General features: G+C 36.8%; 1 protein-coding gene across 11 annotated transcripts in view; it reads right to left on the minus strand.

The window, feature by feature from the left end:
* Positions 1–16,688, minus strand: part of RC3H1 (ring finger and CCCH-type domains 1) — a 54,173-nt gene that overhangs the window by 14,706 nt on the left and 22,779 nt on the right. For 7 of the 11 annotated variants that reach the window (XM_081121355.1, XM_081121351.1, XM_081121356.1 and 4 more), the window contains 9 exons: positions 15,051–15,171; positions 14,106–14,345; positions 13,516–13,691; positions 12,616–12,816; positions 9,823–9,955; positions 5,315–5,433; positions 3,599–3,711; positions 2,291–2,572; positions 1,775–1,989 (listed from right to left, as the gene is read on the minus strand). In XM_081121355.1, the coding sequence (XP_080977481.1) occupies positions 1,775–1,989; positions 2,291–2,572; positions 3,599–3,711; positions 5,315–5,433; positions 9,823–9,955; positions 12,616–12,816; positions 13,516–13,691; positions 14,106–14,345; positions 15,051–15,171 (1,600 nt within the window). The remainder of the gene's footprint in view (positions 1–1,774; positions 1,990–2,290; positions 2,573–3,598; positions 3,712–5,314; positions 5,434–9,822; positions 9,956–12,615; positions 12,817–13,515; positions 13,692–14,105; positions 14,346–15,050; positions 15,172–16,688) is intronic. The other 4 variants (XM_081121357.1, XM_081121352.1, XM_081121354.1 and 1 more) reach the window with 1 other exon arrangement.

The following is a 16,688-nucleotide window of genomic DNA, read 5'->3' on the forward strand; positions in this document are numbered from 1 at the left end:
CTGCTTCTTCACTGTAACAAGGTTCTTTCTGCAGCTAGTTCTGGAACTTACTCTGGGAGGCCTAGCTTAAACCTGCTTTTCCAGCACCTTCCACTGATTTTATAAACACCTAAACTTCCTGCATTAAATCTCTTTCTAGTAATTCTCAAACCCTGAGACACTGTGTTTAAGGTCACTTCAACAAAAGTAGTTGGGTTCTTCCTGTAATGGATGGCTAAAAGGAAGATACAGCCAGGCTGGGCATGGCTCAGCGGTTGAGCATCGACCTAGGATCCAGGAGACTGTGGTTCGATTCCCAGTCAGGGCACATGCCCAGACTGCAGGCTCAATCCCCAGTCTGGGGCCTGCAGGAGGCAGCCGATCAATGATGACTCATCATTGATGTTTTTATCTCTCTCTCTCCTTTCCTCTCTCTGAAATCAATAAAGATACACTTTTAAAAATGAAAAATAAAAAGTGGGTGTTTATTTTTTTCATATGAATTATATACATGAAACCTCAGTCATCTCCTCTCCTTCATTCTCTATACCTAGTATTATCATTAAAACTGGCTAGTTTTTCAAATCTGTCTAGTTTCTAAAATCCCTCTTCTTCTTTCCCACAATATTAATTCAGATCTCAACACTCACACCTAGATTAATAATGGTCTTTCTCCTTAGTGACTCTAGTCTCATTTTTGCAATCCACTAGTAAATTATTCTTTCTATTCCCGCACCCTCTACTTAGGGCATTTTCCCATAAAGTCCCTTTAATTCCTCAAGCTCTCTGATCTCCCCTGAGTCTTGCAGTTAATTTCTACCACACTAATATTAACCACCACAATTGAACATCTAATTTTTAACACACATATACACACATATATAGGCATATATATGTTTGACTGTACTTCACTTATTGAGTTTCACAAATAACTGTTTTTTTTTTTACAACTTGACAGTCTGTGGCAACCCTGAAGAGCAAGTCTACCAGAGCCATTTTCCCAATAGGCCCAGATGATGGTGAGCATTTTTTACCAATATAGTATTTTTTAGACATAATGCTTATCACACACATTAATAGACTACAGTATAGTGTAAACATAACTTTTATATATACCGAGAAACCAAAAAAGTTGTGTCTTACTTTATTGCGGTGGTCTGAAACAACCTGAACTATCTCTGGGGTATGCCCACACATACACACATGCTCACACACAGTTTTCTATTCTTTACTAATACTGATTCTACACTATAAACTCTCTATATGTATGCTGCCTTTTTCATATATACTTCAGGACCCAGAAAAATATTAGGTGATAACTGATAGAAAGAAAAATATACTGGGTATAGTGGTTATTTACTTTATACCCACTATAATATTGAAAAAAATTTTGGTCAGGAAAATATATACTGCCTTAGCAAATTTCCATTGTCTACTTGGGTGATTTGTTATTTCCATAAATACAGGGGTGGGCAAAAATAACAGTTGTGAGTAGGGAAAAGAGGTTAATCTTGTATTATTATTTATTAATCACTGTACAATTTCCTTGGATTACAACTGTAAACCTATTTTTGCCAACCCCTGTATATGAACATAATTAACTATGACTGCTTTTAGGAGTTAAGGCAATTTTCTTTTATAGCTCTGCTACTTCATTTATTCATAAAATCTGTTTTTTCCAAAGTATTAAAAAATACACTTATCTTAAGGAGGCCACTGCAAATATGATCACTCTTTCTGGAATTGGACTCATAACTCCTAAGAAAAGTGAGTGCAATAAAGGAAAGATCACTACCCTGCTGATATGGTGCTGGTTCAAATGGTGGAACGGCTCCTCGAGGATCCTGATAATACACATCTGCCTGCTGTGCAGGATATAACTGTGAACCCCGTGGTACCATCTGAAGGGGTTTGGTGACAGGCATAGGAGGCAGGTCTGTTGGTCCCCTTGGAGGTACAGGATGCGGATTCACAGGTAAGGCAGAAATACTCTTGGGGACAGCTTCTAGCCTATGGGAATAAAATTGTGCAAGTCAAGTTTAAGGTCTCTCAATGTACATAAATTGTTAAACATTAAAAAAAAAACTGTCATGATTTGAGCAACTGTTTTCTTCCAATAGTCATTCCTTCTACAAAATTTACAAACTTTGATCTTATTTCACCCACGCTTTCTTAAAAAATCAGTAACACAAGAAATAGAAATGAAAAACAACAAAATGGCCAAAATGAATTTAAAAGAAACACTGATTATTCTTCCTTCCCTCTACTTTGTGTTTACAAAGAAACTTTAAAAGTTAAGAAAATGACATACAGATCAGGAGGGGATCCAGGGGCACTGCTGCTCAGATGATCTATCTTTCCTGGTTTCAGACTAGAATCGTAGCTGGGGTCTGTCCCTCGTGGAATTAGCTGCGTTACTGTGTTCCCTGCTGACACAATCCCATTGGGCAGAGCAGGGGGTTTTCGGCTAGGCAGATCCACTGCACCTTCGTCTGGAAGGATAGCTGCTGAAGGCAGGCCCACCTCATTAAGCTGACCCAAAGAGGCACTCAGGGGTCTTCTGGGAACCAGGCGTTTGTTCATTTTACGAAATCTATATAAATGGCAAAGGCACACACCAAAACCAAAATTACAAAAGCAAAACCAAGAACACAAATGTATTTTATTCAAATCCTTTTTGGAATCTTTGGATATAATCACAAGGTGTTTCTTCTCTAACCTATATTAACTAATATTGTACTATCTTTATAGTTAGCCATGGAATCTATTTTAATGTATTACTGAATTCTAAGTTTAATATTTGGGATTTAAAAAATGTTAATATGTGAGATGAATTTGTAGTTTAATTGTGCTATGTTTATCAAACTTAGTATTATTGGTTTTACAAAAAATAAAAGGTTTTTCTTTCTTTCTACTATGTGCTGGAAAATTTAACATCATTAGAATTATCAGGTCCTTGAAATTTGAATGAAATCTGTGAAACTGAACCTGGAAATAAAATAATTTCTTTAATAGAGCAAAGAGTCAATTTTTCCATTGGTAATGCACTATTCAATTAGTTAAAATGAGTCAGTTAAAGCTGATGAAAATTCTTAGAACTTTCATTATTTTGGTAGTGAGAATCACTTACTCCTAGATTCAATTAACCATAAACGGTTTCCTACTTTTAGGCATGATATAATGAAAGCTGAAAAAACTACTTGTTTTTTCAAAATTCTGTATTACTGCCTGGCCGGGCATGGCTCAGAGGCTGAGTATCGACCTAGGATCCAGAAGATCATGGTTGATTCCCAGTCAGGGCACATGCCCAGATTGCGGGCTTGATCCCCAGTCGGGGGCCTGCAGGAGGCAGCCGATCAATGATGACTCTCTCTCATCACTGATGTTTCAACTCTTTCTCTCCCTCTCCCTTCCTCTCTCTGAAATCAATAAAGACCTATTTATTTTTTTAATTTTAAAAATAAATAAAATTCTGTATTACTTTCTAAACATTTCCTGTTCATGAAAGAGAATGTACCTACTTACCCTTCTTGTGGTTTTCAAGGGCAGCAAGTTATCCTACTGAACAATTCTACCTTATTCTGTTAGGAGGCTGAGTCTAGTGACTGTCTGCACTTACTTTTCCAGTTCCTCCTGTGAGTGTGCAAACGTACAGCTGGCCCCCCGGGGGCATCCTCCTCTCTGCTTCATGTCTCGACACATGTATGTTTTGTATTTGCTGTGTTGTGGAGGCTAAGACCAAAATTAAGACATTAAACATTAAAAACAGATGAAAAATTTTCACTGCCATTTTAGGATCTTGATAATCTAGATAAATAATTCAGATTGATTCACATACTTACCTAGACTGCCCAGAGCAAAAACACTGGAAAGTCATTCTGTCTGAAGTCTCAGAGTCCCAAAATAAATAAGTTAATTATAAAGAATGTACTCCAGATTTTCTGATATGTTCTCAAACATGTACTATCACATAAATTCTTGATTAAATCTCATGGGAGTTCTATGATCTTCTTTCTGGGTTTTATAATGAACCAACCACTGGAATTTCAAATGTTTAAACTGTCTTCTAATACTTGTTTTGAACAAAGTTTAGTAGAGTACACTTATGTTTTTTATAACACACCACAAATCTACAATAGGTCCTATAACTGACAAATATTCTGTAACCAATTCTCGACATGTAGATTAAATCAAGGACTCAACGTATCTCCAAAGGTACAAATGAAACTCATTATTTACAACTCAGTGATAAGGGAGGACAACGAATTTGGGAGTTAATATCAAACGTGATACTAAGCAAAATAAAATTTAATGTATTTTATCATTTACTGGCAGAATTTAAAGGTTAACCTTACTATTTTTGTTACATTTTTCATGTCTACTAGAACAGGGAGTTAACAATAGGTTTTAATTTCTTTTGTTTCTGAATCAAAACATCTGTGCTTAGATTGATTAGGATAATTATATCCATATTATTCTACTTAGGACAGTTTTAATATTTCTTGCTTCCCAAACAAAATAATAGTAAATAATCTATCGTTAATATTTACCTGAGCCAGATAAATTAATAACAAAGTTTTAATTTCTCAAGTTTACTACAAAATAAAAAGTGAACCTAACATAGAACCTGAGAGCAAAACAAAATTTTGGAGAGTAAAATTAAAAACTCCAGCCACGCCCAGCTGGGCGTGGCTCAGCGGTTGAGCGTCCACCTAGGATCCAGGCGATCGGGGTTCGATTCCTGGTCAGGGCACATGCCCCGGTTGCGGGCTCGATCAATGACTCTCTCATCATTGATGTTTCCATCTCTCTCTCTCCCTCTCTTTTCCTTTCTCTGAAATCAATAGAGATATATTAAAAAACAAAACAAAACAAAAAAAACTCCAGCCACATGATCTATTATATTTTGCTGTCATATATTTCATTTAAAAATATTTGAGGAAAAATTGGCCCACTGGCGTAACAGATATTAAGAATGAAAATGTTAAAACACTAATATAGAAAAAGCATTTACAAATGCGTGAACAGTACTGGGAGAAATATAGCATTAGCACTAAAAAGCGATAACTATTGTCAAACAGAGATGTAATAGTAACCAAAGAAAATAATTTGGTTTAAATGGAATAAACTTTAGCAGAGAACCAAATGCTGCTACATCCAATGTGAAAAGTGAGTCCAGCACATTAGACCAACAAGAATTATTTCACTCAATGTTGTCACATAAAATACAAGGCTAATCCAGTAAACTGGCTGCTAACCACACTAACCTACTATATAGTTTCTACAGTCAGAGTCTCAAAGTGCTCATGTCACCTTGCTGGCTTGTGTCCCTTACCTGCTGTTGATCCGCGCCTTTCTTGCTATGGTTCTGGATATAATCAACCAGCCCATGTACCACTGTACGCACAGCAACCAGTCCATTTTCGAGCTGGTCCCAAGTAGGAGGAGGAGCATCTACACAACAAATAAAAATACATTTTTTTAAACATTATCCAATGTTTTCCTCAATATTAAATTATAAAAGAGATGTGTAAGCACTTCAGTGAAATCAAGTTAAGCTTTAGGTAACAGCTTATTCACCTAAACATTGTTTTAAAGAAACAGATGTATTCTTCTAAATCTGGGGCTGAAAACAAACAGCTACAGGGAAGGTAACATAAAGGAATTAAGTAGACCAGACAATAAATGTCAACTGTCAATAGATGCTTCGTGTTGGAAATGACAACAGAAAGAGACAGGCCCTGTGAACTGGAGAGTATGTTTCACATCTAAGGTCACAGTTACTATTAAACTTTAGCTGATGGTTGTTATGTGAGGATGCAAGGCTGGCCCTGCCAGATACACCAGTTTCTCAGGGAACGCTGAAATTTGAGATTTGTATGTAAAATTACCCAGTTTTTAAGTGCTGGTACCTAAAAAAATTTAGAATATTGTGCAGGCCAACACTGTGTGCACCAAGCAAAATTTAACTGTGGACAGCCTACGGTCAACAAATTTGTCATGTCTATTTTGAAATTTTGTATAAACCAAGTAATGGTAAACAATTATTTTAAAAGTTTAAGAACTAATATATAAAGCAACTCTGCTATGCATCCTCTTCATTTAGTAAGCTATCTGTCCAGGGCCAGTACTGAAATTTTATAAAGGAAAAATTAACCACAGGGCTAAATATGAAATGTTTCTTTAAAAGAGATATAAGCCTGGCTGGGCGTGGCTCAGTGCTTGAGCATCGACCAAGGATCCAGGAGATGGCAGTTCGATTCCTGGTCAGGGCACATGCCGGGGCTGCGGGCTCGATCCCCAGCTGGGGGCGTCCAATGACAACTCTCTCATCATTGATGTTTCTCTCTCTCTCTCACTCTCCCTTCCTCTCTCTGAAATCAATACAGATATATTTTTAAAAAAGAAATATAAAATGACGGAAGAACACAGGTGTAGAGCTGACTCCTGTTGGAGACATTCTGAAAGATTCAGGTGATGGCATTTGCACTCGTCTTTGGAGGAAACTTGGAATTTTAACAGCAAAGAAGGGAAGGAGGAGGGCGCAGAGAAGGCAGAGGGACCGTCACGTGAAAGTGTCTTTGGAACATCTTGTTCCCAGGGATGGTTCTAGCTGCTGGGAAGCCATAGCACTCAGAACAAAAATCTCTTCTACTCAAGGAGAGGAGCCAGACAATAGGTAAGATAAATAACCAAAATACAAGTATTTCAATAATAATGAGTTGAATAAATAGAGCAAAGAAGGAGAGGGAGACAGGCACGTGTAGAGCTTTAGCCAGGGAGGCCTGAGAAGGCCTCCTGGAGAGGGTTATATCTGATGAAACCTGAAGGAAGGGTTGAGTGTGCCTGTGCGTACACCAGGAGAAAACATCCTAGGAGGAGGGAGGAGACATGCAGAGCCCTGCCACGGGAGCAGGCCTGGCCTGTCTGGACCTGAAACCAGAGAGTGTAGGGTGGATGGACGAGCAGGGGACGAGGGGAGAGAGGTAAAGGAAGACCAGATCCTGGGAGGCCTGGGAGGTCATATAGAAAGGCGTTGGCTTTTACTGAATGAAAAAAGCCCTGAAGAATTTTTGAGCAGAGGGGTAATAGGATCACTCTGGCACCTAAGCTCAAACCAGACAGACAACAGGAGGCTATTCTATGGTCCATGAAGAGGGAGAGATAAGGGTGGTAGCAGTGAAAGAGTTAAGTAGGTGGATTCCGAGTGGATTTTCAAGGCAGGGCCTACAGGATATGCTGATGGAGTAGATATACCTTAAGAGAGAAAGGTGAGTTGTGGATGGTATTGCCAAGGTCTTTGGACTGAGGAAACAGAATGCTAGAACTGCCACTAACTGGAACGGGGATGGGGTGAGGGCTTGGAACTCACTTTTCAATAGATTAAGTTCGAAATTCCTATCTGATAGTCAAGCAGAGAGGTTAGAATGTTGGATATTGAGCAGGCAGGTGGATATACAAAAGAATTCTGGAAGAAGGTGTGGGTTGGAGATACTGTGTTTCACAGGTTCTAAAATGTCAACTGTAACACACGAGCCATTATTTTATGTGCCAATTTTTTTTTAAAAGACTAATTATTTTATCAGTGCTTGTACAAATGCATCCCAACTTCAGAAATGCTAAGAGCTGTAAAAAACTGTGGGCTTCAGAACTGATGAAATATAGTAAATTTATGAGTTATATAAATAATATTTAAAGTCATGAGACTTTAAATAATATTTAAAGCACATTCTAGGGAATGGGTGTAAACAGAAAACAGAAGAGCTATAAGGATTAAACTCTAGAAGCATTCCAAAAGTCAGAGGCTAGGGGGGAAAATGGTTAGAAGCTATGGGGAGGAGAAACCAACAAAGGAGGCTGAGGAGGAGGATTCTACCAGGAAAGAAGGAAACTAAGAGACAGTGGTGGCCTGGAAGCCAAGTGGAAAAAAATGTTACAAGAAGTGAAGTAAACAACAATGTTAACTGCTGCCAACAGGTCAAATACAATGAGTATCAAGAGCTGCTGTTTGGAGTCCGCTACATGAAAGTCACTTGTAATCTTGACAAAAGCAGACTGGATTAAGTGGTAGAGATAAAAAAGCCTGGTTACAGTGAGTTCAACAGAGTGCTATAAAAAAAGAGAGAAATAGAATGTAGGTGGATGGCAAATGGTGTCAAAGGTGTGTTACAGTGAGAGGAATAATAGTATGTTTGTTTGCTGATAGAAATGCTCTATTAGAGAAGGAAAACTGATGATAAGAAAGAGAGACACTGGAAGGGCAGACTTGACAAGATGATATCAGTGCACAAGAGAAGGTTGCCTTAGGTGAGAGTTTACCAACTCTTAGGTAAGGCGTGCAGAATATACCTGCACAGATGTAGGTAAGCAGGCTGGGAGCTGATGGAGTGGTGAGCTTGCGAAAGTGCTCTTTTCATTGCTCAGAATGATCAAAGCAAAGAAATGAGGGGGAAAATCACTGTGTTGTAGGACTAGATCTGATTTGGTTTGATTAAGCAGTTTTGGTAGTAAATCTACAAAGGTAAGCTGATAAAAAATTAGAGAGCTCTGAATGCCACAGTCAAGAGTTCAAAACCTTATTCTATAAGCAGTGGGGTATCACTGAAAGTTTCTGAGTGTAGAAATAAGAGATGGGATTTATTTTGCAGCAGTAAGTGGAATGAAAGGCATTCAGTCTCAGGAAAAGGACTGAGGCCTCACTAAGGCAGCATTAATAGGCATGGGATAAAGGGATATTGTGAAAGAAGAACAGACAGATCCTGTTGTCTGGAATGGTATGTAGAGCAAGCAAAAGGAAAAGAAATGAAGTAGCACAAAAGCCTCAGGTTTTAAGCTCACATAGCTTGAGAATTAGGTCATTTAGAGAGAGGGCACACAGGAGGAAGAGCAGGTATCAGGCGATGATGGTGAATCTCAGAGAGCTTTGAGAAAGTGGGTCTGGAGTAATGAAGACATAATAGTGATAGAGATATTGAGAGTCCATTATCTACAAAGAGATAATACCCGATGCTGGGAATGAATGACCATCATCAACAGAGTGCAGAGAAAACAAAATTCCAAGAACACAATCAGCCTACTCTTTGGTGGGCAGGAGAGAAAAGAATGGTCAAAATAAGACAGAACCAGCATTTAGACAGGTCAGAAGAGAACCACAAGACTACAGATATAAGTTATTACAAGAGTTTCTGTATCCAGGAAGTAGTCAACAACATTATCAAATGAAGTAATTTAAGGACTGAGAAGAAGTCTTTGGAACTAGAAACTGGGAAATTACTAGTGAATGTTAAGAGGGTTTTAGTTCAGTAGTGGGAATGAACACAGGACAGCAATAGAATATAAGTGAACATATCTCAGATGAAGTATTAGGTGAAAAATGAAGGCGGGAGAATTTCAGGTCAAGAAGAAGGAACAGGAAAAGGGTTGAAAATAAGAGAGATACTTGATGGAATGAGATACCGTAGAGAAGAAAAAAATGGTACCCAAAAAAATGCAACTAATAACGTGATTTAGAAAAAATGAGAAAACCTGAGTTTAGTCAAAAGAGATGAGAATGGTACAATACAGCACAATGTTACACTGAGAGAAAGAGGAAACATAAAGGGCTCCAGAGAGAATCTACTTTGCTGGTGAAATGAACAGCACAGTAAAAAGTATTAAAAAATAAATATTAGTTGAAGTAATAAAGAGACAGAAAAGACTGAGGCCAGAACTAAAATACTGTAGAAAAAACTGGAATAACCATTCTAGGAAATTCTAGGAAAATGTAACTAAAAATAATTAAAAGAATCATTGAGCAGCACTGAGGTACACATAGGACAGCCCTTTAATGTCCCTTAGGTTTACCTGGACTAGGGTCAATGTTTGCTAATAGCTCCAAATGGGGTCTTAGTCGGTTCAAGTTTGCTGGGTCTCCAGTCCGTTGGAGAGCAATTGTTAGTTCCTGGACACTTTGTGCAAAAGAGGCTGGAGTCTGCAACTTAAAAGAAGAAAAATATTAACTTCCTCAGAGGCCAGATAATCCTTTTAAAGTAAAGATTATTTACAGTATCACAATCATCTTTGCAATTTAAGTTTAATTTTTAGCCTCCCACACCTCCCACACTTTGGCCAGGCTGGATTTCCTGTTGCTACCTGAGCGAACCCTGCACCTCTCTGCATCTGTGGCTTGGCATGCTGTACCCTCTCTTCCCTCTGCTACCACATTCCTCACATGTGAGACCCCTCATAATTCTCAGTTTGGAAGTACTCTTTCCATTTTATGTTCTTACAGTTAGGCTCTTGGGGTCCTTCCAAATAACTGAAATTTGGAAATACAGTCTACAGAAAATGCTATACAAAAGCAAGAACAATGAAACTGAACTAAGTTTGGGTTCAGGTTCTGTTACAGACCAAAGGTCATGACACTGGCTATAATCTTTACAGACTCAGTCTGAAGTACATATGTTATATGGACTACATCATTTCAAAAGTCCACTGCAACTCCAAAAAAATCCTATATTGGTTTGGGATTCTTAGAAGCTCTCAGATTGTGTATTTTCCTACGCCTTAATGATACACATTCTTGCATTAACTTCCTTAAGTTGCCCATACATGACCTTTAGTTAAAAAAAAAAAAAAAAAGTTGATTATGTGATAGTAACTAAGGGTTCCTACTTGGAAAAATTAACTATATATTAATACAGATGAGGATGTGTCCCTCCCAAAAGGTCACTGTATAAAAGGTAATTTTTCTTTAAAAGCATACATTTTAAAAAAACATGGAAAATAATATTATTAGAATGCTGACATGCCTATATTTAATTTTTTCTTCTCTGCATGTTTTTTTATATACTTAAATAATTTATAAACTTACGGTTTTGGCTACCAGTGATATTATATGAAGTCTATCCAGTCGACTAGAAATATTTCCTCTTTGTGAACTGTTAATTCATGTTTCTTTTTCCATTAATTTACTAGGATTATTGCTTAATATTTTAAATAAAGTCTCTATTTGTACTGTTTGATACAGTAGCCATTAGCAACATGCAGCTTTTTAAATTTAAATAAAATGAAATAAAAATTTTAGTTGGGCAAGTCACATACTGGTGGCTTAATAACCATGTGTGGCTAGTGATCATATTGGACAGTGCATATATAGAACATTTCCATTATCACAGAAAGTTCTATTGCTCCATATAAGATGTCACATACACTGCAAAGCTTGTTTACTAGTTTATTGTATGAAGGTCTCTGGATATTAAATTTAAATTCTTGCTCATAATGTGAGAAAATTATTATAGGACATATACCTAGTTATATAGCCTAGTTCAGACAATTCTACAAGATTCCTTGTAGAATCTTTATTAAAAAGGCCAAGTTTCTCTTCAGAAGTAGAAAGCTACTCCTTTAAGAGATCATTACTAAGGTTTCAATATGTTATGTAATGTCAGTTGCATAATTTCAGACGTAAAAGTTGCACGTAAAGTTTGGTTAGAGGTATCTAGGGAAGACTTAGAGGACAAAACAAGTAATAATACTGAAAATTATGCACCAAGTAGCTATAAAACACATTTCCCAATTCTCCTTTACCATCAATCTTCTACTCATTCAAAGAATTCTATCTTTGGGAATAGGAGAGGGGGGAGAAAGAGAGAGAGAGAGACTGGCTTGGAAAGAGACTTAGTGGTTAAGAACAGGTATTCTAGAGTCAGAATGCCCCAGTTCAAACCCAGATCTGTCACCAGAGAAATGCACTTAACCTCTCTGTCTCTGGATAAAAGGGATAATACAGGGCTGTTGAGAATAATAAATGAATTCTTTAAACCACCAAGTACATAGTAAGCTCTCAGTAAGTGTTAAATATTTGGGCAACATCTTAACCTTATTTCTCTCAATTAATGATAGGGTGGACTCTAAAGTATACCATCTCTATGGTTATAAGTATGTAAGGTAAAATAGTAAAACTTAAATACTATTATTGAACATAGTATATTTACATGGCACTTTTAGGCTTTTTTACAGTGCTTTCATATATTTCATACTGAATCACAACACATTTATGGTATGCTCCAGTTTTGTGGGATTTTTTAGTATGCTCCACTTTTAAGAGAATTAAAAATAACTCTTAGAGTAAAAAATAAATAATGAAGCCTGACCTAAAATTCATGTGTACTGTAGTGATCTTTTTGTCATAACAAACAACAGAAAGTAGAAATAAGTTTATTGAAAATTTGCTCAAACTTAGAATGGTTGGTAACTTATGTGAAATTTTTCTCACTGAGAATGATATGAAACCTCAATGTGTACATCTTCCAAACCATTAAACGTCTGCTACAGGTAGACAATAAATCCATTTAGGAAATGGGTTTAACAAACAGTGAACAAAACTCAGAGAACAATAAAAGAAGGGAGAAAGGTAATGATATAAAGAGATAGGAGCCTCTCAAAGAATGAGCAAGTGCGTGCTCGATAAAGCATTAAAACACTGATAAAATATTATATGAAAAATGTCAATTACACCTCAGTTTTTAAAATTCTTTGTATTAACAAACTGGTATTACGATGTGACCAGTTATGAAATGACACCCAACTACAGAGAATCATGAATCACCAAAACTCCAGATTAGTCCAAGAAGTAAGGAATAACAAAGGGTGTACCTTGTCAATAATGGACTGCATATGAGATTTATGAGACTGGTCTCCATAAAGCAAAGAGGACCACTGGTCAGGTGCAATTCGTAAGCCTGCTTCCATAGCAATCTGCACTATCTGGGAGTCATGCTCTCGCCGCAGAGCTTCATAGGTCCTAAATTCTTCTTTCAGCTGCATCAAAGAAGAGTCTTCATCACGTTTGGTGACCTAACAAGATACACATAATCCCATCGTGAGTCAGGTAAGGAATGAAATGGGTTTATACTTTGTAAGAACATCTATGGATAACAGATCATTTTTTTTCAAATGTTTTTACTGATTTCACAGAGAGGAAGAGAGAGAGAGACAGAAACATCGATTAGAGAGAAATATCAATGGGCTGCCTCCTGCACGCCCCCTACTGGCATGGCCCGGAACTGAACCAGCCACCTTCTGGTACATGGGATGACACTCAAATAATTTTAATGTAACAAACATTTCTTTTAGTAACAACAGCAAGATTAAAATGGAGCACACCATTTTACCAATAAAACATTTTCCCTTTTACAAATGTCAAAATCTCTAGAATCATATCAGAATAGCCAAATACACCTTATTTCCTCCTTCAATGACTCTCTCTATCCAGACCAATTCTCCTTGCAGTCTTGGTGGAAAACTGACACCGCTTATTAGTCTCTCCAAATGCAAAAATCTATAAGCCTCAGTTTGATCTATGTTATTCACTATCTAACTAACATACAAGTTTAATATGAAAAGATTTACTAGGAAACCATCTATATTCTTTAAAAGAAAAATTACTGGATTTTCTGAAAAAATACATACAACTTTATTAAACTCAAAAGTTTTACTACTTGTTTAGGGAAAGGACAATGTTTCCTTTAAATAAAATGTAACAGAGGTTCATACCTTGAAGCAGGAGGCTCTATATAGGAGTTGGACAACATGCCCAATGCTAGTTTTAGAGGCTTGAGGAAACCGTGGCTCCAACCTTTGCACCACAAAGAGAACCAATACTTTTCTTGACAAAGCAGAACCATCTTCTAAGGCCAGAAGAACCAGCTTTAGAGCTTCCTCCTGCATTGCTAGGAAAAGTTGGGCAAAACCAAAATTTATCATTTGCAGGGATAAGATAAATTCACTTATTAGAAGGGCAATATTCAATAATTTTTGCAGGTATCACTTAAATAGGCAATGCAATAATAGTCGCAGTTATCCTTTTCAACCTTTTGGGGGGCATTTTTGTATTACACTCTGTATATTTTATTTAAGAAAGCAGATAAGAAGTTAATACATTTAAGAACTTCTATCAAAAATGAACAAAGTTCTAGCATTAAGGGAAAAGTTAAGTGCTGTGAAAAACTGACATGGAATCACCCACGCTATGATTATCAAGTAACAATAGAAAATGCAATGAACTAGCCTTTGTACATATTTGTAGCTCCTATACCACACTTTTAGAATTACTAGTGTAGTAAATATGAAATTTAATTCTATACCTGGTCCAAGGAACTGGCAGCCCCGAGCTCTGACTGCTGCCCAAAGATTAGAAGAGAGCTGCTGAGGATTCTGGTGCTGCAGAATGAGTTCTGTAACTGTTCGTTCACCTAAAGATCGAGCTGCCCGCATGGCACGAATCCTGCCTTCTTCTTCCACTAGTTGGCAGTGGACCAGAGTCACTAGCTTCCTCTGCATTGGGCGACTCAGAACACTCTGAGTAGTGCTATTCAGACCCACTCCTTTAAAAGAGAAGAAGTTATTCCTAGGTTTACGATGCAATTTTAGAGTTCAGGAAAACTACCTCTGATGGGCTGATTGACTTACGGGTTGTACTAGAATGCTTATGCTTAAAATAATAAAATTACACAAGTGAAGCATTTTTAAAAGTATACAAAAGCTGTTACCTCATGTAAATATAACATTCATGACATGAAATATACCATTATTCATTTTAATCATAGAGAAATAAAGATGAAAAGGCCAGACAATAATAATTAGTTTGTAAGACCCGAATCTGGAGGTTATAACAGTTTTGTCTTGTTATTTCACAGTGGTTACCCATACCTTCCTAATGAAATAACAAGCAGTAATGACAAGACAGTAATGGCAACTTCCAATTTTATTACCTCCCCTATAGCACACCATGTAAAACTGAATAGAAGACAGACAGTTCAGACAGTCAAATGATAGAGAGCCCTTCTGAAACCATTAATGCATTCATACTTATACTTATTTCTGCAGCTCATTCAAATGTTTCCAACACCACATAAACTCTACATTCATTACTTTCTTTGATACGGTTTCTAATAACATTATTTAGCATCAGTGAGTTTGGTTTACAATAAATAAATTTCATTAACGTTCATTTACAGCCCACAATTTTTATGGTAATAAAAGTATTTTAATAAACATCTGCTTAGTATTGATAACTGTACCCAATTTACCTCTAGCACTGCTGAGTGGTTTCAGGTACAATGCTAATTCTTCTACACATTTCTTGGCTTCTTCATAATGCTTTGTATCTTCAACCCCACTGCACAAAGTAATGGGTTGCTGCTCAGGGACCTCAAGGTCAAAAGAAAAGGTCTGCTTCAGTGCTTACTAATCAATTAAACAAATGCTTTATTGAGTATATTTGAATATATTTTATGCACTGCTGTTTTAACACTGGTAACATCAAATTCCCACTAAATTTATGGATTCTTAAAGAACTTCATATTCTTTTAACTGCTACGCCCCCCTCATATTTCTTCCCAACTTCCACCAGTCCCAGGAAAAAAACTAATCTATTTTCTGTCTCTACAGATTTATCTATTTAGACATTTCATATAAACAGAACAGAGAATCATGCAATAATTTCCTTCCTAAGTGGCTGCACCATTTTGCATTCCCACCAGGAATAAATGAGCTTCTGCTGCTCCACATCCTCACCAGCATTTGGTGGTGTCAGTGTTTGGGATTTTAGGTATTCTGTGTAGTAGAACCTTTGTTTTAATTTGCAATTCCAAATGACAAATGATGCTGAACTCACTTATTTGTTCATCTGCCATCTGTATATCTTCGTTGGTGAGGTATCTGTTCAGATCTTTGCCAATTTTTAAATTATGATCTTATTTATTAAGTTGTAAGGGTTCTTTAAATATTCTAGATACAAATTTCTTACCAGATATATGTTATAATTATTCTCTCCCATTCTGTGGGTTGTTCTTTCACTCTCTTGACAATGTCCTTTGAAGCACAAAGTTTTAAATTTTGACTTAGTTCAATTTATCTATTGTCTTGTGATTTTGGTATCTTATCTGAAAAACTACTGCAAGGTCATGGATATATCTAGGCCTGTATTTCTTCTAAGAGTTTTGTAATTTTAGCTCCTACATTTACCTTTTGATCCACTCTGAGTCAAGTTTTATACATGGTATGAAGTAGAGGTCCAAATTCATTCTTTTACATTTGGATACTGAGTTTTCCCAGGACCATTTGTTGGAAAGACTGCCCTTTCCCCATTGAATGGTCTTGGCAACCTTGTCAAAAATCATCTGACCATACATGTGGTTTTATTTCTGAACTCTATTCTATTCCGCTGACCTAAAAATGTCTTTATGACAATACCACATTCTCTTGATCACTGTAGCTTTGCAGTTTCAAAATCAGAAAGTATGATTCTTCTAACTTTGTTCTTCTTTGTCAAGAATGTTTGGCTGTTTGAGATCCCCTATGATTCCATATGAATTCTAGGATGAATTTTTCTATTTCCAAAAAGAAAAACCACCCTTGGGATTTTTATAAAGCTTACACTACATCTGTAGATTACTTTGGATAGCACTGTCATCTTAATGTGAAGTTTGCCTATCCATGATGTCTTTTCATTTATTTACGTCTTTTTAAATTTCAGCAATGTTTTGTAGTTCTCAGGATTCAAGTCTCTCATGACCTCCTTCACTAAGTTTATTCCTAAGTATTTTATTCTTTTTGATGCTACTGTAAGTGGAATTTTTAAAAAATTTCCTTTTGGACTGTTCATTGTTAGTGCATAGATATGCAACTGATTTTTGTGTGCTGATTTTGTATCCTGCACAAGGGCT

Source organism: Miniopterus schreibersii (assembly GCF_964146895.1).
Source record: "Miniopterus schreibersii genome assembly, chromosome: 19".
In the NCBI taxonomy this organism is placed as follows: domain Eukaryota; kingdom Metazoa; phylum Chordata; class Mammalia; order Chiroptera; family Miniopteridae; genus Miniopterus; species Miniopterus schreibersii.